Source organism: Orbicella faveolata, unplaced genomic scaffold, assembly GCF_042242905.1.
Source record: "Orbicella faveolata isolate gen_17 unplaced genomic scaffold, um_ofav_v1 contig_48, whole genome shotgun sequence".
In the NCBI taxonomy this organism is placed as follows: domain Eukaryota; kingdom Metazoa; phylum Cnidaria; class Anthozoa; order Scleractinia; family Merulinidae; genus Orbicella; species Orbicella faveolata.
Genome location: NW_028301578.1, coordinates 10,606,107 through 10,628,220, shown reverse-complemented (window position 1 = coordinate 10,628,220; position 22,114 = coordinate 10,606,107). Strand labels below are relative to the sequence as shown.

The following is a 22,114-nucleotide window of genomic DNA, read 5'->3' as shown; positions in this document are numbered from 1 at the left end:
AGACTGAAATAAGAAAAATCCATAGTACTTAAGAGCAATTCTCCAGGAAAGTGAAGCAAAGTTGGAAATGAAAAATTTTAACCCCCCTTCATTTTTTTGTGGAGGTAGGTTACATGGGGGAATAAACAAAAACAACCATATTTGGATCGGCAGGTGTGTCGTTGCCATAGTAACCGCACTTGATCACGTCGGCCTGAGGTCTATGTTTTGACCAAAAAATTCACTCTCAAGAAGTAAAAATAAACGAGTCTTATCTGTTATCTACATTTGATTGATTAGGTTTTGGCCAACGAATTCGATGAAACATAAATTGAAGCAAAGCCTACCTTGCAACTCTTGGGAATTTCTTCAGGATGCTCTTGTCGTATAGTATGGGTCTCTCCTCAGTTCGCTCGCTCCATTTTGTTGACCGAATCTTGCACAGATTCTAGCGGAAAGGTCAAATCTAACTGGCCAGCCTCACCGAACATGTACTTTTAGACCACAGATGATGATGCATTAAACCGAATAAAGAACAGTCGAACAGGTCAAACACAGTCGTGTGTCGACTATCGAAATAATTCATCAATGAAATCCATCCAGGTAGTTAAATGGGTGCATCAAGATCACAGCTAAGCAAATGCATGTCTGCGACGATTCTGAATTAAGTCTTTGGCTAAATTGAGCCGTACATTCCGTGGTGCATGGTTGAGAAGCGAAGAAACCGTTGTTTACGACCCAACGTATGTAGACCAGAAATGCGAGGAGCGAAACTGCTGACCGGATGTACTTTTAAAATGCGATACACGCGGGTTTTGACAAGACACTGATCTCCGGTCAACTGACCCCCTACTGACCCTCCTACTGGCCCCGTATAAAATCAATGGGAAAATGAAAATTAAAAAAGCGCATAACTATCAATGCGACCGATTCAAGTTCATCAATAAATTTAGCTTACCTGAAACTTCCAAGATGGCGAAGGCGTTGCAGATTTCCGACTCTCTTGTTCTCCTTTGACTGTTTAGTGGAAGTTTTGTTGACGGAAAATCGAGCACAGAATAAGCTTGAATGTCGTCAAATATTGTTTTCGTACGGATTGGAAAGTGAAGCAAAGAGAAACGCTGACAAATGAGCAGGCTCGCGAAAGGCTCGTGATCATGCGAGCGACACGAACACGCGCGTAAACCTCAATCGGAAGACGAATTTCATAAGGTAGTTCAAGGCCTCTCGCCTTGTTTCCGCATTTTAAGAACTGTAGTAACTGTAGTATAAACCATTTGGAAAAGCCCGGTGGATTACTTTCTCCTTGGTGTATAAAGCGTACTTTGTGCATGTGGAAGGCGAGGGAGATGGAGCCACAAGGTTGCCAAAATAAACTTCCGTTTGATATAATCGTGTGCGTGTCGCTCGCGGTTAGTCGCCTGCGTGTTAATTTGTCAGAATTTCTTCGCTACTTTCATTGCTTAATTTTCTAATGGGTACAAATACCATACTTGATGATATTCCAACTTATTTTGTGCTCGATTTTACGTGACAAATCCTTCAGTCAAATGAGAACTGAGTTGGAAATCTGCAGCAACGCGTTCGCCATATTGGAAGTTTCAGGTGAGCTAAATTTATTGATGAACTTGAACCGGTCCCACTGATAGTTCTGGGCTTTTCCTTAATTTTCATTTTCCCGTTGATTTTATAGGGGGTCAGTAGGGGGTCAGTTGACTGGGGGTCAGTGTTTTGTTGAAACCCGATATACGCGCTTTTTGTTTGTTTGTTTTTGTAGCTTCAGATAAAGCGACATTATCGTAATGGCATTGTCTCTTCTTTAGATATTTTTGGTACAATATATCATTGATAGAGGGATAAAAGGACGACTTTTGATCCGCTTTGAAGACTGTTTTAATACGGTGGTGAATAAAGTGGAAAAAAGAAAAGCGCTTCACAGATTGTTTCACGCAATCTGATTACCTCCATTGGCTTTACTATACTGGATCAAGTTTGTATAAGAAAGGATACCATTTATCTTCTCTTGGTTTAGCTACAGTAAATCCAGGAGTACTGACAGGTGTTAAAATATGTTCAGGTTTTCGTCAACAACAAATGGTGTGCAGGCTTGAATGAGAACAAGGAAGTTAGTCTTTCTAAGAACTCTTGGACGTTCGAACTCTGTCTGTCTATACAGGTATGCAAAAAAGGGAAATTCATGCTGTGCGTGCCAGAAATGCAGATTGCACTTGTACCCATTCAACAAAAAATAAAATTCAACGTGGGCCCTGTGGTGCGTATGAATCTGAGTTAGACTTTGCACCTAAACATTTCAACCTTGTTCCTAGTTTCCCAGGGTATGAGATTGCTCAACGTTTAATTTTTCTTTGATGCTGTTCTTCGGTTCTTCGGTTTTCTTTTTTTTTTTTTTTCTTTTTTGTTTTGGCTTTCTTCACCATTGCCTTTGTAAAACAACCCCATTACAAGAGGATATCATTAAACTTGTATCCGGTGTTACATCCCAGTACATTGTGTTACATCCGGTCAGCAGTCGTTCTTCCTCGGACTTCCGGCCTACGCGTTCTGTTATTCACCATTCTTGGCTTATCGACTATCGCAATATCTGACTCGATTTTAGCCAAAGACGTTACTTTGGATTGTTCAAAGGCATGCATTTGCTTTGTACATTGATCTCGACACATTTACTTTACTTCTTGGTTGGATAATATTGATGAATTTAGGTGCTCTACGGCAGAAATCGCAAGTATTATGACCATGTTTTGACCTTTAATTTCAACTATTCTTCGTCAAGTGTATGCGGGCTTCTTCTACCATCATCTCTGGTCTGAAACACGAGGCAAACTGGATATTCGATGGGAGTAACCGTTAGATTAGAGTCAGCGCTAGATTTGGTCAAGAAAATGGAGCGAGCGAAGGAGAGACACTGGAGAGAACCACGCGACCAAGGCATCCTGAAGAAATTCCCAAACCTTCAAGGTAGGTTTTGTATCGATTTATATTTCATCAATTCGTTGGCCAAAACCCTACTAACTAAATGTAGGTAACAGACAAGATGATAAAAGATACTTTTGAAGCTGATTTTCTCTCTCTAAAGCCTGTTGGAGCCAAATGCTAGAGCCCTCAAAATGACCAATTTCGCAATTTTTTCCAATTTGCCCCAGGTGTCTTCAGCACCAATGGCCAGAATATAGTTTTCCCCAAATTGATTTTATGATATTTAGAAACGTCAATATCTGTTTCATCTCTGCTGCTAATTTGGTTTATGTGGAAAGAGTACTTTCGGAGAAATTACGAATATGGTTGTGCTTGTTTTCCCTGCTTGTCTAAATGGCTGACAGGGAACATAGTAAGACCAGCATTTTCATCTTGATTGTAAAACCCTAAATACTTTAACGGCAAGTTTTATAAACTGGGAGAGTGGCTCTACCATCTGTATGAATTTCATTTGAATTGGTTCACATGCACCCGAGAACCAGATTCGTTTACTTTTACTTTTTGAGAGCGGAACTTTTGTTCAAAACATGGTCCTGAGGCCGACGTCATCTAGTGCGGTTACCATGGCAACGATACATCTGCCGATCCAAATATGGTTGATTTTGTTTATCCCCCAAGGTTACCTACTTCTACACAAAAATTGGTAAAGGTAAAGGTAAAGGTAAAGGTAAAGTCTGCGTACGAGCCAGGTGGCCCATCAGGCCGGAGTTTATCCCGGTTTCTGTAGCATGAAGCGACTAGGAGTATCTTGCCCAAGAACACAACACAATGTCCGCGGCCAGGGCTCGAACCCGGACCGCTCGATCCGGAGACGAGCGCACTAACCATGAGGCCACCGCGCCTCCCACACAAAAATTGGAGGGGGGTTAAAATTTTTCATTTCCAACTTTGCTTCACTTTCCTGGAGGATTGTTCTTAAAAACTCATTAGTACCAGGATTTGACTCAAACTTGAGAAGATCTAGGTTGAGGTCACCTAGTATAAGACAATATTTGTTCTCTCTATGAATCTTTTCAACCACCGTATTTAAGTAAATCATGAAATTGTCTAAGTCGCCATAGGCATGTCTATATATAATTCCACAAATAGTATTATTATCTATATCATTTTGGATTTCAATCCATAGGGATTCATATCCATCTTCAACCGAAGAGACCATAGCTATATTTTACCTTGTTCTTAAGAAAAAACTCCCACTCCTCCAGCTTTGTAAAGTTATTTTTTGCGCGTGAGTGCTTTGTGTGCTGTTGCATGTGTCTTTTTCTCATTTTTTCTTCAAATCTGACCCAAATAAACAATTGCTTTAATAACTAAGAATGGTTGCATTTTTTCAGGCAGTTATGTATTCGTATTTAGATGTACTTTTGTACAATTTAAAATTTTAGGTATAAATTCACATAAAGTTGTTGTTTTTGTTGTTGTTGTTGTTGCTGTTGTCGGAAACACTGTGGTGTAAGCTCCAAGTGTGCATATAGCTAGCTCCACCATTTATTTTGTACTTTTTGGACCCAGAGCTCTCTCGTTCAGATATTGAGAGCAGGAACAACCTTTACTACAAATGTCGAACATCAGTTATAATGTACTGCTTCGCCCGATCCCGTCAACAGCTTACCGATGGATTCCCCTGAAATTTTCTTCTCGTTGAACAGTATCCCCTAAAACGGCTTTCCCGTAAATTCCTTTGCCTTTATTATTCAATGGCTTCAGGTCTCTGTTACAGCAGCCAATTGCCCCTTATTTCTCTTTGCATCCGTCTCAGGGTTTCTGCATGCGTTTAGTCGCTGCTAAAGCATGCATTCCCAATTTCTTTCCCCATACAATCTTGCATGCGCTCCCTATGCGTTCGGTTGCCTTTCTCGTGCCCCAAGGGTTTCTCGATTGGTTGTCTCCTACAAATACCTTCCCCGGAAAGCTTGGGCTTCCTTCTTGTTGTCCTTTTTCTTTCCTTTGCATTAGGATAAATTTCTCGTTCTTTTCCCTATGTATTTCCCGCTCTTACCCGTATATCCGATACGAAGTAACTCTGAGTTCCCTTTTCCGTTAATCCCCTGCTTTCTTCACAGGCTATCCTTAAGGATAGTGCTAACACATCAGCTTCTGGGTAACGGAAAACTTTGCCTTGAAAGCGTGGGCGGTGACGAAGCGAAGGTAGAGTGGATTTTGGCCTGCTAAAACAGAGCTCGAGTTCGATGCAAGTTCCAACGAACTGCCAAAAATGGCGGAAGAACCGAGAGAACCTGGTACCTAACATGAAGACTGCTGATTCCTGCTTGTGGGAGATCGGGCACTCACAAGGCTGCTATGTTCTTACGAAGGGACTAGGATAACACGGCAAAGAAAACACAAAACGGTAAAAATCACCAAAAAACACAAAGAACATACAAAGGCAGACTTAGTTGTATTAATCTTACTTGTAGAATGTTCATATTTCGGAATATTTAACACTCTAAATCGATGATATTTCGTTCATTCTCAACGGTTCCTTGGCTAACCTAACACCGTGTCAGTTCAAACTCAGTTACCAGGGCTCCTTCCGCCTTGGACTTACACAACGCGTGACGCTTTTATGGACCTTCATGAATAAATACGTACATGTCCGAGAATTAATTTTTCGCTTTTCGCGAGACGTGAGCTTAGGACGCCTGCATATGCAGTAACAATTCTAGTTTTGTCGTCGTTCTGGGTGCGCGGAAAGTTTACAAGAAGACAGCTTAGTGCAATGTTGATCAATGGAACGATTTAGTTCTGTGCACACCTTCTAACGCAACTTCAATTTAAAGTATTCTATTGTACACACTTGGACTTTAGAGAACTTTAAATGTTTCAACGTAAAAGGCACCTTAATGGGGCTTCACGGTAGGTTTACGGAGCTTTATGGCGGTGTTACACTTTAACTTTACGCGTCTTTAAATAGCTTATTTATATGGTTTCGGTTACCAGAGACAACCCTCCCACCCCTCTCCCTCCCCACCCCAAGTTACCCTGGCCGAGGTAACTTTGCAAAATTCAACCAACCGTTTACAAAAGGATCGCGAACCGTCGGGGGGCGAGACAACTCGGATGGACGAGTCTCGCCTCGGCAGGTAGGGTAACCCTAGCAGCGGAACAGCTTTTCTTCGTATAAAAAACTTTGGCTAGCCTAACCGAGAAAATTCTCGGCGTCGCGAGTGTCACGAGATGTCTAGATTTGGGATTTTTAAAAGCAGAAATTCGCATCAAAGAAGTGAAAATTAACTGCGCAAAAGCCACTTTGATCGAAAGATCGAGGAAAACTCAAAGAAAGAGGGATATTTGCACATTTGATTATTAAATAAGGGCCAATTATGAATAATCATGTAGGGTCAACTTTGACTTGGACTATAGGGACAACTTTTTTACATATAAACGCTCGAAATAGTTGCCTTAGAGAGAGAGCTGAACTGTCTTGGGTACCTCAGACCATATAACTGGGGCCTAATACCGCCGTAAAGCGCTCTTCAAGTTTGCCGGCAACTTTACGCTTATCGTTAAGTTGAGTAAATATGCCATTTCGTGCTGTGAAAGTCCCATTTTGTCGATAATTTGGAATTTACATCATTTGAACAGTCTCCGTTGGTTGAACCGTTACACGAGAGTTCTATTAAATAACTCCACTTTTCCATTACATGGTTTTTGCAGGGTTTAAGCAGGCCTTCTCTTAAATTTAGATTTTTTTTTTTCTAAGAGTCTTCATTTTACATTAACATGGTCTTTACAGATTTTCGAAAAGCCCCCGTTGTCTTATTTAAATTGTTTTCACAGCCTTTGCAAGGTCCTCCTTTTTAATTTATTATATGGCTGTGTCTCACAAAGACTGGGAACTACCGAATTCAAGAATTTGATTGGCTGAAATCGATATTGAAAGCGGTCTAGATTGTCCCATCTAGACCGACATCTAGACCGGTAATGTTTTGCGGTGAAAAAGTTGCAAACTCTAATGCAAAAATGTTGACTATTTTCTTCTAACAATATTTATTTATGGCAATGCCAAAAAGTGTGATAAGAAAAGAAAAGAAAAGTAAAGAGGACGAGCAGACTTCGGCAGAATTAAGTTCAGCTCATCGCCGTTCGCCAGCAAAATGTCGGCTAGTACAAACCAGTTACACTAAACGTATTAAATTTCTCTTACTTGCCATATAATAAACATCTTATCAACCGAGCTTAGTCGGTCTGTATGGGAGAATCTTGACCTCGGTCGTGTGTACAGATCTCACTCCGTTCGGTCTGTACTCACGACCTCGGTCAAGATTCTCCCATACAGACCTCCTGCTCAGTTAATAAGAGCTAATTACAAGTTTTTAACAGGCTATTTACAGCGGTACTTCAGAATTACTTACGATACCTTCTGAGTTGTTTTTATTCCAAAATCTATCTTTAGGATCTTTGAAATCGGCACCAATTTCTTTAAGTAACACACTTTAGTTTCCATTTGGCTCCGTATCGGTTATTTTAGCGAGTTTTGAACAACAGGTATTCGTCAATTTGTTTGTCTTTCGTATAATATGTTTACATTGCAAAATACGAATGTTACTCCAGTTGAGAAATAACCTCACTAGTTTTGGTACGTTTTTGGTAAATTTTTAGCCGATTTTAAATCTGTAAAACGCTGTTAAGTCACCGGGAAACAGCGCTATGTAAGTGTCTTATCATTATTAGTATCATCATCATCATCATCATCATCATTATCATCATTATCATTATTATTAATAGTTCACCCGAAGCCAAATCAATACCGTTTCCTTTCTGAGGAAACGAAACAAAGCTATGCTATGATTTTAAAGTGGCTTCGTCGCGGTATTTCAGAAGGTTTTTTTTTTTTTTTTTCATTCATTAAAAGCATTTTTACTTCGCTTAAAATAGATCAAATTGATTATCTTTAAAAATTATGATCATGAAAGGGCCCTTGAAACACACTGAAATTAATTTTTATATAAAAAAAAAATATTGGATCTTTGTTTGTTAATATTCTCTAGAATAAACAAAAACAAAAATCGGGGTTATTTGTCCAGACTTTTTCTTATATAAAGTGTTGTTTCCGCTATTTGTTTCTAAATTTAAGCCGTATTGCGGTCCTCTCTCCTCTGCCTCTGGGTCGGCGTCCGGAAAAAAACGAGAACAATGGACATAAAACAAACTAAAGCAACAGCAACAACAACAACAACAACAACAACAATAGAGACAAAGACGAAAAAGACCCAGACCCAAGGCCAAAACCAGCCGAAATTTATTGATTCTCAAAATCTATTTCCACTAAGCCTCAAAATTCTTAACAATAAAAGATAACAGATATCCTAAACATATCTCTGAAAGAAAGGCATAAATGAATAAGCTAGTAAAGGTATAATTCTGCTAACCTTAGGTTCCATACCAGCTGTACCACTAATCACGGCAACGTTTGTCTGTACTATTAACTAGCAGAATGGTCTGCCCTCGCAATACAGATGAAGACGACAGTTGAATTCATTCTTTCTGTGGAATTAAGCAAGCCCATCTTTTAGGGCAACAAGTTCTAAAATCGGGGCAGCAATTAGCATTAATGCCCCTCGCACAACAACCAAATGATCTATGTCTGGGGTCCACCAAGTATCACCTATTATTGGGTGGGCAGAATCTGTCATTTTTGCATTGCGACTTTAACTAGAGTAAGTTCAGGCTGCCAATTAAAGCTCAATTTAACATATACCTGCATTGTAATGGATCTTACACTTGACAAATTCCAAGATCTTTTAACATGATCTGTCTATAACACAAGTAAAAATTAACGCCATTTTTTCCTCTCTAAAATCTCGCGTGACCTATTTTAACCAACTTTTTAGCGAAAATGACGATGATATATAATGGAACGGTGAACCTGCGTAGCTGGTACTTTTGTGTGCACTTTGAAACGTCATTAGACGAAGCCGTGAATTCAAGCCGTCAAATAGCGAGAGACTTAATACGGGATGATGTGAGAAACTAAGTGAAACAGAAGTAACCAAAAAATATATCGAGATATTTTTATTAAGATAATGTGAAGTGATTTTGATTTAATGGTGCATACTGGCATACATTTGGTTGTGACTCTAAGAGCGGGACTGAGATCGTCATCTCTTTGGTTTCCTGAGCATAGGAGAAGGTCACTTAAATGCATAACAGAGTGTAAATGCATAACAGAACGTAACGCTCCATCTACACATTCAAGAAAACGTATGAGCATTATTAATCACAATCAACTGACATTTCCCGTCCAAACTGGGGCATTGATAATGTGGCCTGCTACTATGAGACTGTGTTAAAAACTAGAATAAAAGCTTGGGAGATTTCAGTTGACACAGGAAAAAGGAATACTAACAGGAAAAATATCGTAAAAACTAACAAAATACGGTCAATCGAACAATTTTCTTAGGGTAAAAAACGAACGATCAAGAGTTAGTGTGTTCGACTCGCGGAGCGCATTACCGGTAGTACGCAGGCTCAAAAGGGTAAAACCAAAAAACATTTACCAAAACACCAATCAGCCTCCAAAAACACAAATCAATTAACCAAAACACAAAATAATCTCAAAGACCAAAATAATTTCTCAAAACACAAAGAAATTTCTTAAAACGCAAACCAATTTCAATTGCATGAGTTTATTTTAAGGTGAATCCTTAGTATTGCACTGCGTATCCTATACTGCGCATAAAAATCACGTAATCAGGCGAATAAGCTCGTGGGCATTCCGAGAACATGGTATTAACTTTCAATCAAGGGACCAGGTAAAGAGGCCCGCTGCTCTTTAGCCCTGAATTCCCTGGTCCACTCATCCCAGGCCTTCTCCAAATGCTATCCTTAGCGATAGTACTAAAAAGTGAACTAATCTAGAGCTAACGAGTGGAGCTGAGAGCATGCGCAGAGTGTTAGGAAAGAGCGGGTGGGCTCTTCTAGTTTCTCCGTTCATCCCCTGTGGGTTCCCCAACGATAATTGTACATCTGCTACACCGTGTGTTCTTTGGACGGATTCCGTGCTGGCACACGTGGAACACGTTGGACAGGTATGCGTATTTCCTAACGCACAACAAATGTACAGTGGCGGATCCAGATCTTGAACTAAGAGAAGGGAGGAGGGGGAGGCTGGCGGGGCGTTTTTGTTTTTTGCTTTCCCTGCCAGCTTTTCCTCCTTCTGCAATTGTTTATTTTTTACCTAAAATAAAGACGGGGGGGCCTCCCCTACATCCGCCACTGGAGAGTGCAAAGATAAACGTGTGAAGAAATGCAAGAGCTCTTGCTGCAACTTCAATGAATTTCATTAATGACTGATTCACTTAAATATCAAAATCAAAATCAAACTATTAGGTTTGGAGCCGGCCTTTGCCTAAGCTTACAAGAGAGACGGACCAATAAGGCGGGAAATCGCAAAAAGGAGACAGTTTTTAGATTAAACAACGTGCAGTTTATTGATGTGCAAGGACAAACTACTAAGTGCTACTTTACATCCTCAACATTATATAGATCTAAGCTTCTTCTGATTTTTGAAATTCATATTGCATTGATGACATGTAAGATGATTATATACCATTACATTACTAACAATACAGCAATGGATGTTGGTTCTGTGATCTGACATATCGGGGCACCGAAACTGCATGTATTAAATTCTACTCCTATCAGTCTTATTTCTTTTGAAATTTTTACAACAAAGTCAATCGTTCGGTTATGAGAATACGGTAGCTGATGACCAATCCCCTCGAGAAATTACTGATCGATCAACACCTTAAGTTTTAGTATGCACGTTAGAGTGGGCAATACTTTTCTTCCTGAATGCTTCAAGCGCAACAACCTATTTTCTTTCTCTGAAATAAAACGCTTTACACAGAAACAAATATTAAATCGAAACCTCTACCTTTTAAACCAAACTAAATCCCATTCACTTAAAGTAAAATACTTTGTGGGTGTTTCCGTCAGCAAAGAACCCACGACGCGAGAAAGGAGGGGAGGAGATGGAGAGGATCATTTACCCCCTCTCCATATCGTGAGCGTAAGATATTACATATGCACCCGAGGGTTAACATAAATTTAACCTGCACCACCTATGATAAATTGGAGTATTGCTTGTAACACAATTTCTAGCAAGTTAACCTAATGTTCTTCTGGTAAGAGTGCAGTACCTAGAAAACCTTACTCAAGGTAAAATCTACACTTCTGACTGACTGTGTTCGCCTGTTAAGTTAAGTCTTCCGTAGACATTATCAGGTCTCCCATGTGCATTACCCAATGATTGATAATGATCCCCAGGATCAAAATAAGGGTTACGAAAACCAACATCGGCGTGTGGTACTGGCTGTTGAAATGCATCAATCTCCATATATTCTGGTTTGTTGTATGTTTGCCCATATGCCGGATTGTCGTGTCCCACATTCCTCTCCGTGCCGTAATTCTGTGTTCTAGCATTGGAGGTCGCTCGTCTGCTAACACTGCAAATGCTAAAAAAAAAGAAAAAAAAAAATTCAAGCATTGATCTTTGGCGAGTAAAAAAAGGATAAGGATAACTGCTTAGGTAAAAATAAGTCCGCAACATTAAAATTGTATTTTTATCGTAAACTTCACTTTTGCCCACGCACGAGGAGGCACCTTAGAAGTCCCCGTGTATAGGGAGGAAAATTTCACCGTAGCAGAAAAAAATCTCGATTTTTGAGAACACGGCTCGCAAAGAATTGGCGAAAAGTACTCGTAGGATTGCCGAAAGTTTGCTGGGGTTGAATAAACACACCGCGATCAAGTAAATTCTCTTCGAAATGGCGGAGATTCTGATATAAAACAAATTGAAAACGATTTCAAAGATCCTGAAGATGGATTTTGGGATAAAAACAACTCAGAAGGTATCGTAAGTAATTCTGAAGCACCGGTAAATCTCGATATTCGAGGCGAATGTCACTTCGCTCGTGTTCAGTTGTGACCGTAAAGCACTTCCGATGGCCAGTTCTACCTTTGGCATGCCGTTTATTCAGATCGCTCATTTGTGTTGAGTAATCTTACGTGTCGTAGAGCTCATGTCACGGCTGGCTGACTTGGCAGGAATCCAAAGGTAAATGTAAATGTTTTGCAGCGTTTTCGCTGAGGACAAAGGACTTGACTCTAATTTGCATTAAAAGATTACAGCAGTGACAGTACGCGATACTCCTGTTAATAACCTGAGTATCAGGCCTTTCCTAGCAAGAGGGTAGGGAAAGAGAGCTTCTCCTCCTACCGGTCTCAGGGAAAAATCGTGACAGAAAGTACCAGATGATTTTCTCAACTGCTGTTCTGCTTTCGAGATAAGTTTGTTCTTATAACAAGAAAAATGGTTTGTTTCATCATCAAATTCAAACAGCAGAGTGGTTTGACATAATATTTTGTTTCTCTATAATTTTTAACCTGTTTTTCTTTAGTTGTACTGAGTCAAAATTTGTAACAGAAATATTTGTTCCCATGAAGGAAACCTTTCTTTTTTTTCAGAAAGTACTTTTGTCTGCTTTCAAACGAAAACTCACGGCTTTCTTGAATGGAATGAGTTAAATAGAAAGTGTTGGTCTAGTTTACTAAGTTGAATGTTTGGATAATGACCATGATAAGATGCCTAAGTTATAGGAACATTATGAGTGATAAAGTTTACAATAGCCCATTCGGCTTCGCCTCATGGGTTATTGACCCGTAGCCCGCAAGGGCTACGGGTCTAATTGTTAATTATGCAATAATATTGAATAATCTCACAGAAATCATAATGTAAATTAGCCATCCGTATATAGAGCGTGGCCATCACATATGTACGCAAATTTATTGGAACAAAAGAAAGAGTTTGCATAAGAAAAGAGTTCTACTTCCACTGAATTGGTTTGGTGCACTAACATGGCCGCCGCTTCATTGTTTTGGAACACCAACATGGCTGCCGTCACGTCATGTGAAAACGCCCCACTAGAGTATTTAAACATTCATGTAAGGGCTAGGACTTTAACAGAAATTCTGTCATAGTTTAACGGGACAATCTCGATAGTCCTTACGTTTGCTAATCTATCACAAGTTTTCATGGACCACATTGAAAATGACGCCATAAAGGGTCCGTTAAAGCCATGTACTGAGTAACCATCCAGCTTCCATGTGGTTCCACGTATCTTTTGAACATTCACGCCGGGTTAGCTGTCGCCAAAAGTAGTCATTAGGGAACTACTTTTCTGTCTTTAATCCGATGGAGCTCAAACTTTCCAACATGATAGACAATTCAAATCAATTTTTTGTTTCTCGATTTTAATTTATTTTTAATAATAGGGTTTTTAAATTATAACAATGTTTATAGAGGGCCACAAGTTCATTAGTTTTTAACTATTAAGTGTCACCCTCGGGTTGTTAATCATCCTATCGTGTACTAAAGAACTTACAGACGGCGTTTCCGCAGACAGAAGATGGCGACAAAAACTACTGCAATAACTAGGCCAGATCCCAAAACTATGACTGGGTAAAAAATCTTCGCGGGCATGCCTTGTTCTTCAGTCCCGGACGAGATGGAAATGCCTAGAAAAATGCAAAACACTACTTTGTCACTAAATTCAAAAGCGGATCGAGGAAATCAAGAAACATGGAGCTACGGTGGACGCGAGGAAAAAGAAGGTGCGGGCATGTGTATGTTACGCCCTAAAAGTGTAGAAAACTCTACCAGGCTGATTGAAACTGGAAGGCCATAGAGGGTTAATGGAAGAATACATGACAAAACTGAAACACGCTTTTTGGGAAGTTAACTTAAATCAAAATAAAAACTAAGTTTCGAACTGTTGCAGGAAAACCGAAGAAGTACATGGAAGCAAACGGACAAATCAAAAACCAACCGACGAAACAGGCAAACAAACAGAAAAACAACCCGACAAAAGAAACAACCACCAAAAGAAACTGCCAACCAAGCAAATAAACAAGTCAACAACCAAACAATTTCAACTGACCTTGACAGTCTTTGCTTCCTTTTGATCCCTTTTGTCCAAAAGTAGATGTCCCGGATGGACACGTGACACATTCGTTTTGGGCTTCTTGATCCTGGTAGTGGTCTTCTGTGCATGCTTGGCAACCAGTAGTGTTGAAGAAGTACCCAAGGGGACAATTGACTAATAAAAACAAAATAATAAAAGTAGAAAGTAAAAATTAGCAAGTCGAAATGAATTTCATAATCTGATTCAAGCCACAAGTAGATATACAGTTTTGGCCGTTAAAAAATCTATTTTTTTTTCCGTTAAAACATCTAGCATGATTTGTTTTGATTTACAAAGTTGGAAACGAAAATTAAACAAATATATCGAGCAAGTCACAAACAAGAACGACGCTGAATAGTGCGAAACATCATAACAAACATCTGACAATTTAGCTACTTCTTTTCAGATGACTTTTTTCATTGAAGAGCTGAAAGTGCAAAACAAGGCACATGCGAGCTAAAAAGCCAAAACTATTTTTCGTATGAATTTGACAAAAACCCGGTTTACGCCACTGATGGCTTAAAAATTTTGCCTTTGCTGTGATATATTATGTTTCGTGTCTTGTTCAAGAACATGAAATGCAATGAAACCAATCAAGGATCTTGGTTGCTAATAATAAGTTCTTACCACATTTAGTTCCTTTAAGAACTTGTCCTTTGTCACAGACAAGACCAACTACTCGTACCGCCGGTGGTTTTGATGGGTCATATTCCAACACAACTCCACTAATGTTCAAAGACAGGTCTGTTTCATTCAGAGATGCTAGAATGGTACTTGATATCTGTTGAGTTGTCTGGTTCAAATCAACCACGGAGGTATTGCTGGGCAGTGGGACTTTTACAGCAAATGTCACAGTAAGAGGAACTTTAGAAGCCTGTTCGCTATCAGCTATGTCCCTTCTGCGAAGAGTTCCACTCTGCTCTCCGCATTCCACATTTACGTTGTCAATCGTGCATTCCTTATTTCCATCACAACCTCCAACAGTACCCAAGTACAGCGTATAAAGCGCGATGAAGTTACTGGCGATACTGGCGTGCATCTCTTCCGTACACTGGTCAGCTAGATAATGATACGCTAAAGCAAGCAAAGTTTCTGCTTGGCGTGTTTCTAGATAGATAAATCATAAATAAATTATCTTGTTAATTCCTGACAAACGGACAAAACCATTGACAGCTGGAAAAGAAAACGTAGGAATTCCGGTTTGTTTGATTTTGTACGACGATCTTCTTGTACTTAGAAAGTTGAAAAACACGCTCAATTAGTCCCAATTGCGAATGAATGTTGGATGTACCATTAAAGACGATCATCAATAAAGGAAATTTTGCAGGGCGGCTTGTATGGGGCGCCGTTTGTAAATTTATTATTTAGACCGAATTTATGCCATTTTCCCCTCATTTATAAATAATTGGAAATGCCACAAAATTTGTTTATAAATAAGACACAAGACCTTGTCCGTTGATATGTAAATAATTATTTTAGGTACGTCCTGATTTATAAATAATCTTTTACCATAGAGTTATTATATATAAATAACAAACTAAACAACTTCAATTATTTATAAATCAGGTCATCTCTAAAATAGTTATTTACATATCATAAAGTTTGTAAATCTCATTATTTATAAATAAATTACTTCGCCGGGAGTATAAATTAATTATTTATAGATAATGAACTTCACAAAGTGTGTAAATTCATTATTTAGAAATAATGAATTTCACCTCGCCGAGTGTAAATTTATTATTTATAAATAATGAACTTCACTGAGTGTGTAAATTCATTATTTAGAAATAATAAATGTCACCTCGCCGAGTGCAAATTTATTATTTATAAATAATGAACTTCACTGAGTGTGTAAATTCATTATTTAGAAATAATGAAGTTTTACCTCGCCGAGTGTAAATTTATTATTTAGAAATAATGAATTTAACCGTGTGTGTAAATTCACTATTTACAAATAATGAAGTTTCATCTCGCCGAGTGTAAATTTATTACTTCTAAATAATGAACTTCACTGAGTATGTAAATTCAGCGTCTCTTGCCCGATCGATTTCGGAGGTTGTTTCTCGCGCCATAAGTGAGACAGTTAATGCTGCCCTTGCTCAGGTAGGTATGCAGCCTGAAATTCAGCAGTGGCGGATCTGGGTGAGGGGCCAGGGGACCCGTTCCCCCCCACCCCACGCTTCAAATATCTATTATGTCGTTCTTATTCACTCAACAATTCGGCAGCTCACACTGCAACAGGAACAACTACTCAAAGGCCGAGGTAACAGGTAAATTTTAAGAAAAGAAACTGCTACATGAAGAAGATAAAAATCGCTTGGCGTGTTAAGTGAAAGGTCTGATTTCTATTGAAATAGACCTTTTTCGCTTGGGCGGTTTGTTGTTCCATTACAGACCACGTGATATTCTCTAGAGAATTGTTCTTTTATTCATCTAAAAATTATTTTTTCATATACGCGCAACTATTTGAAAATTTGAAAGGAAGAATTCTCAAGAGTATCATCACATGGTCTGAAATGGGGCAACAAACCGCCCAGTCGAAAAAGGTCTATTCAACAGTGCTTTAAACGTAAATTAATTTAGCTTTCCACGTGTACGATCTTTGGACTTGCCTGGAATAGACATGCTTAGCTGTGACTTGATCAAGCCAAACAAAGTGTGTCACACAGCTATCCGTCCAAAGGTCACAAAGGTCACAAAGAATTTAACCTGCGAGCAGGCTCACGTTTGAGTCAAACGCACGAGTGACGAAGAGGAATAGCGATCGGCGGGAAAGAGGCGCCAAGAAAGTGACTTTCTCCTCTTGCGGCTTCGCCCGTCGATTTCTCGCTCTCAGCTACGCCGAGCGCGTTTGTGCTCCAACGTGAGCCTGTTCGCAGGCTACAAAGAATTATCTGAGCAAGTAAATACATTATTCGATTTCCCGATTTTAAATCTCTGCATTTTCTTCATGCAGCAATTTCTTGTCTTAAAATTTACCTGTTACCTCGGCCTTTGAGTAGTTGTTGTCGTTGTCGTTGTTCCTGTTGCAGTGTGAGCTGCCGAATTGTTGAGTGAATAAGAACTACACAATAGATATTTGAAGCGTGATTCTCGCTTAAACGCAATTATTCAAAATAAGGGGGGGGGGGGGGGGGGGAGGGGGCCTCCCCTGGATCTGTCACTGCTGAATTTCAGGCTGCATACCTACCTGAGCAAGGGCAGCATTAACTGTCTCACTTATGGCGCGAGAAACAGCCTCCGAAATCGATCGGGCAAGAGACGCTGGGTCAGCCATTCATACTTTCATTATTTCTAAATAATGAATTTACATACTCAGTGAAGTTCACTATTTCTAAGTAATAAATTTACCCTCGGCGAGATGAAACTTCATTATCTCTAAATAATGAATTTCTAAATAATGAATTTACACACACAGTTAAATTCATTATTTATAAATAATAAATTTACAGTCGGCGAGATGAAACTTCATTATCTCTAAATAATGAATTTACACACTCAGTGAAGTTCATTATTTATAAATAATAAATTTACACTCGGCGAGGTGAAATTCATTATTTCTAAATAATGAATTTACACACTCAGTGAAGTTCATTATTTATAAATAATAAATTTACACTCGGCGAGGTGAAATTTATTATTTCTAAATAATGAATTTACACTCCAGGCGAAGTAATTTATTTATAAATAATGAGATTTACAAACTTTATGATATGTAAATAACTATTTTAGAGATGACCTGATTTATAAATAATTGAAGTTGTTTAGTTTGTTATTTATATATAATAACTCTATGGTAAAAGATTATTTATAAATCAGGACGTACCTAAAATAATTATTTACATATCAACGGACAAGGTCTTGTGTCTTATTTATAAACAAATTTTGTGGCATTTCCAATTATTTATAAATGAGGGGAAAATGGCATAAATTCGGTCTAAATAATAAATTTACAAACGGCGCCCCATAGGCTTGTAACATAGTTTTGTTGGTTATGAAATATTCCATGTCAGAGTTTTGAATGAGGTAACCGGAAAAATTAATTTTTCAGTCGCACTTAAGATTTCAAAGGTTCATTAGTGAAAACTCATCGTTAGATTTAAGGCTTTTTTTTCCAGTTCTCTTCCCCACCTGGTCCCAATAACTCGAATGAATTTAAAGTTCAATTCAAACTTTCATGTCATCAATAGCCTTTTTACCACCTAATTTTTATTTTTAGGAAAAAATTACTTCTATGAACTTTCTATCAGAATAATACATTGGTTGAATTCAAACAAACTTGACCCTTTAATGGGCCCTCGGATGGCGCAGGCAGTTTCTCTTGCATTGTGGCCTGAAAAAAATGACCTTCTTTGTTTCGTAGATCAGATTTCTACAAATACTGTGCGATATTTTTCCCCAGCAAGCCATGAAGTTTCGATACATAGTCTTACTAGAGCAGTCTGGCACTTTGTCTCCAGGATTCCAGTTCCCTGAAGCACCACAGAAATAGAACTCAGGTGGTTTGAGAGCAAAATCATATCCCACATTGCATTGCAGGGTGCAAAACTTCCCGGCGTCTAGCCACTTGTCACACGTCTTGGCTCCATTCTGCGGTGTTCGTAAATCGTCACATGGTTTCGCTTTTCAAAGAGAAAAAAGAAGTTGAATCCTTAGTGATAACATCGATTAATCATAGGGCTTGGATGGGCCACTTGGCTCGTAAGCAGTCTTTACCTTTCCTTGCTAGAACAAATTTACACTTTACAATAGCCCTTTTCACAGTCAACTTTTCTCATTTGCATTACAGTATAGCTAGTATGTATGTGAGACAATTTAGGGCTATTTTGTTGTTTCAGCCCTAAATTGCCTTATATCCACGCTGGATTACATTGTAATGCAAATGAGAAAACACTAACCGTAAATAGGGCTATTACTCAATAGGGATTTGTATAAACCCACATAACAGTGACATAAATCTTCTAGGTATTTAGTAATTTGACCGTGTTGCAATAAACCATATGGTACAAAGTGTCGTGTTCTTTCCCCTGTTTAGGTGGACACTACGGCTCAAGACCATTCTAGTGCGTCTGGAGGCACTATGAGTTAGGCAAAAATAGGGAAATGCAAGCAACTGTCTTAATTGTCCCGGATAACAACTTGAAGACAATAAGCAAACTCTAATGACAGTTGTTTTGATGCGTAAACTATTCATATTTGTTACTGTTTTTTTTTCTCTACTTATAACTTTGGGAGATGTTCGAAATACTTTCGTTTTCGTCGAAAATGTATGTCTTGATTCATGCAGTGTTGAACCTGCCGAGAAATATTGCAATTTATGTGAACAGTTCCTTGAAGTTTTCGGACTTCAAAATTGTCTTGTTATGCCTTCAAATCCCAAAATACTTTTGGAAACCCTCAAAAATGGCTTTACATACCCACAATGATTACTTGGAAATGACAAGTGGCAGTATTTCCAGCTATGTCTGATGCAGTGTAAGTCACGTTATGCTCTCCCCATGTGAACTTGCTTCCATTTTCTCTGCTTGTTGTAAATAAGTGAACGCCAACATTATCTGTGGCAATGACTCCAGGAAAAAAGATCCTCGTCCATTTTTCTTCAGTCGTCTTGTAGATGCCATCAGGACAGTTTGTAATCTTCGGCGGCTCAAGATCTGTTTTATGTTAAATGAAAAAAAACCAAAACAAAACAAAACTAAACAAAACAAAAAACAAAAACAAAACAAAACAAAACAAACAAAAAAACAAACAAACAAACACGTTTCTTCTTTTTCCTACGCTTGTTACATAATGGACATTTTTTCTGGATCATTTAATAATTTAATTCAAAATTTACCATCTTTGATTATTTGTTATATTCATGATTCTCTCAGTGTTGCTGGCACAAGCAGTTCCAGGTCGCTTGTCACGGTGTGATCTGAACAGGATAAATGGACTTGGTAGTCAAGAGTTTCACTAAATGTAAGAGGTCAAACATGAGTTTGAATTTTGTCTGGAACTCAGAATTTCTCCTTGTCTCACGCTCGTGACAAAGTGAACATTCAACCTCACTAAAAGAGAAGCTTCCCATAATATAATCACAGGAGATGCTTAAAAGACAAGCACTGAATCCAAACTCATTATCCGACGTGATTCGACGAGAATAACTCCATATTGACGAGGTAATTTGGTAAACAACTAAGCATACGTAACTGATTCCTTTAAGATGAATGCAGTGTGTACCTTTGACATGAATAAGAAATATACAGCTTCTACTCAGACCAGACGAGTCGGTGGCTTTGTATGTAATGTGCTTTTTACCAACAACTAGCTTTTGCGGAGGCCGTAAACCATGGAGCGTCAGGGACTCGTTAGAGTTGTCGGTGTGGACTGGTAACTGCCACTTTACATTTGCATATGATTGGCCAGGCTCTGTTGGAATATTGTCCATATCAGGTGGACATGTGATGCTAGGAGCTTGGATATCTGTCGAGAAAGCAATTTGCCTGAACTAAATGTTGAATTATTATTATTATTATTATTATTATTATTATTATTAGTTATACATCGTCCTATTTAATCATGGCCAATTACAGGTGTAATTAACAATTTTTAACTTTAACAATGTTATTAATGCGCCTTTTTTGTTGGTGAGGGTAAAGAAGAACATAAGTTTGCTGGAGAGAAAATTTTTGTATCTTTTATAAACCAATCTTTTCTATTTCATATTTAATTAGTATTCTGTTGACGAAGTCCCTGAAGATGATTGGTTTGTCACGCATTTTGCAGCTGTAAATGTATTTTTATAAATCTAGTATCGTATAATTGAATTTCTGTAATTGTTAAAACTGTATTTTAGTTTTTCTTTACTGAATGGGTTTATCTGGGAATTGTTTGGTTCAGTAAACCAATTGATAAACTTAGTTTCAAAGGAAGCTGTAAACTGACCATCTCTAAATGACTCCATTGATCACTCATTTAGAAATGTTAAATAATCATTAAAAAAAAAAAAAATGAGAGGGAAATAAATGACAAACCACCAGTGCACTATCAGTTATATTGACGACGATTTACTTTCGCGTGCGCCATCGTAAACTGAATAAAATTTCTAAGTACATCATATTCGTTCTTACCTCTGCAGATTGTCTTGTTGGTATCCTCGCTCCATGTTCCACTTTCAAGGCAGGATACTTTTGGTGCGCCCTCGAGTTGATAACCGACCGTAACATTGCATATGAAGAAGCACTCGGTTTTATAATTTACACCTGAAGGTATCTGGCAAGTACTTGGATAAACCATTCCATGAGATGGTGTTGCAATGCTTGGGCACTTAACGACTGATTGGAAAGGGAAAGAAAATAGTTAAGAAGGAAAGTCCCATGCAGCCGGAGCTCCTGTCTCAAAATCATTTTACAACCAGGAGCATTTCAACGCCCATTGGATGGGACGACGCTGAGCCATTTTTATCGGGAGAAGAATGGGGATATCAATAATTCGTATAGCAAGCAAAAATCTTCATTTCATAACAAAATAATTAATAATAATAATCCCATTACAGGTTTATTAAGCTGTGCAACCATTTCCAAAAAAAAAAAAAAAAAAAAAAATGATTCACGAATTTTACGATTGACATTCAAAAATACGACTTGTTAAACCAATTGTTGTGCGTAGGTTACGTACTGTTGCATGTGGTCACGTTGCCTGACCATGTTCCGTCTGCTCCACATGAGCGCAAAGGAGATCCAGCCATTCGGTATCCTGTGTTACAAGCAAGGGAGGCTTGGGAACCAAATGAAGATCCGCATGAAAGAGAGGTTATGGATCCATAGACTGGTGGCTGGAGGACTGGGCATGATTTTTCTGTGGATCAAACATATTTTCCTTTAATTAACTGCTTAAGTAATAAAAACATTTTAGTTTAAGAATAAACGCTTAAATTGCATGGTTTTGTCTATATCGTTAGTCCCGTAGTCTTTGAGTGCTGTGCTCTAGTTCCTCTGGGAAACGCGGCTCAGATTGGTGAAAAAATGAAGCACGCACCAAAATTAACCGGAACGAAAAACTTTTTTTAACGAGATTACTAACTGTGTTCAAACTTTTAACTTTGCTCTAGCCCAAAAAAACAAAGTAAAAATCATTAATTATAATAATTTGCGACATAAATTATGATTATTATGAAAATTATTAGTCATAAT

General features: G+C 38.5%; 1 protein-coding gene and 1 long non-coding RNA gene across 3 annotated transcripts in view; one reads left to right on the top strand and one right to left on the bottom strand.

The window, feature by feature from the left end:
• The first annotated feature begins 1,931 nt into the window (after positions 1–1,931).
• LOC149096493 (uncharacterized) lies at positions 1,932–21,861 on the top strand. The gene is made up of 2 exons (XR_016204456.1): positions 1,932–2,955; positions 18,976–21,861. It is a non-coding gene; the product is annotated as an uncharacterized LOC149096493 (long non-coding RNA).
• The window catches only part of LOC110063401 (uncharacterized), a 62,181-nt gene continuing 50,446 nt past the window's right edge, over positions 10,380–22,114 (bottom strand). For both annotated transcript variants that reach the window (XM_089280635.1, XM_089280636.1), the window contains 9 exons: positions 21,600–21,779; positions 21,053–21,256; positions 20,163–20,405; positions 19,358–19,594; positions 18,374–18,562; positions 14,568–15,047; positions 13,917–14,075; positions 13,362–13,494; positions 10,380–11,432 (listed from right to left, as the gene is read on the bottom strand). In XM_089280635.1, the coding sequence (XP_089136761.1) occupies positions 11,144–11,432; positions 13,362–13,494; positions 13,917–14,075; positions 14,568–15,047; positions 18,374–18,562; positions 19,358–19,594; positions 20,163–20,405; positions 21,053–21,256; positions 21,600–21,779 (2,114 nt within the window). In that variant the 3' untranslated portion in view covers positions 10,380–11,143. The remainder of the gene's footprint in view (positions 11,433–13,361; positions 13,495–13,916; positions 14,076–14,567; positions 15,048–18,373; positions 18,563–19,357; positions 19,595–20,162; positions 20,406–21,052; positions 21,257–21,599; positions 21,780–22,114) is intronic.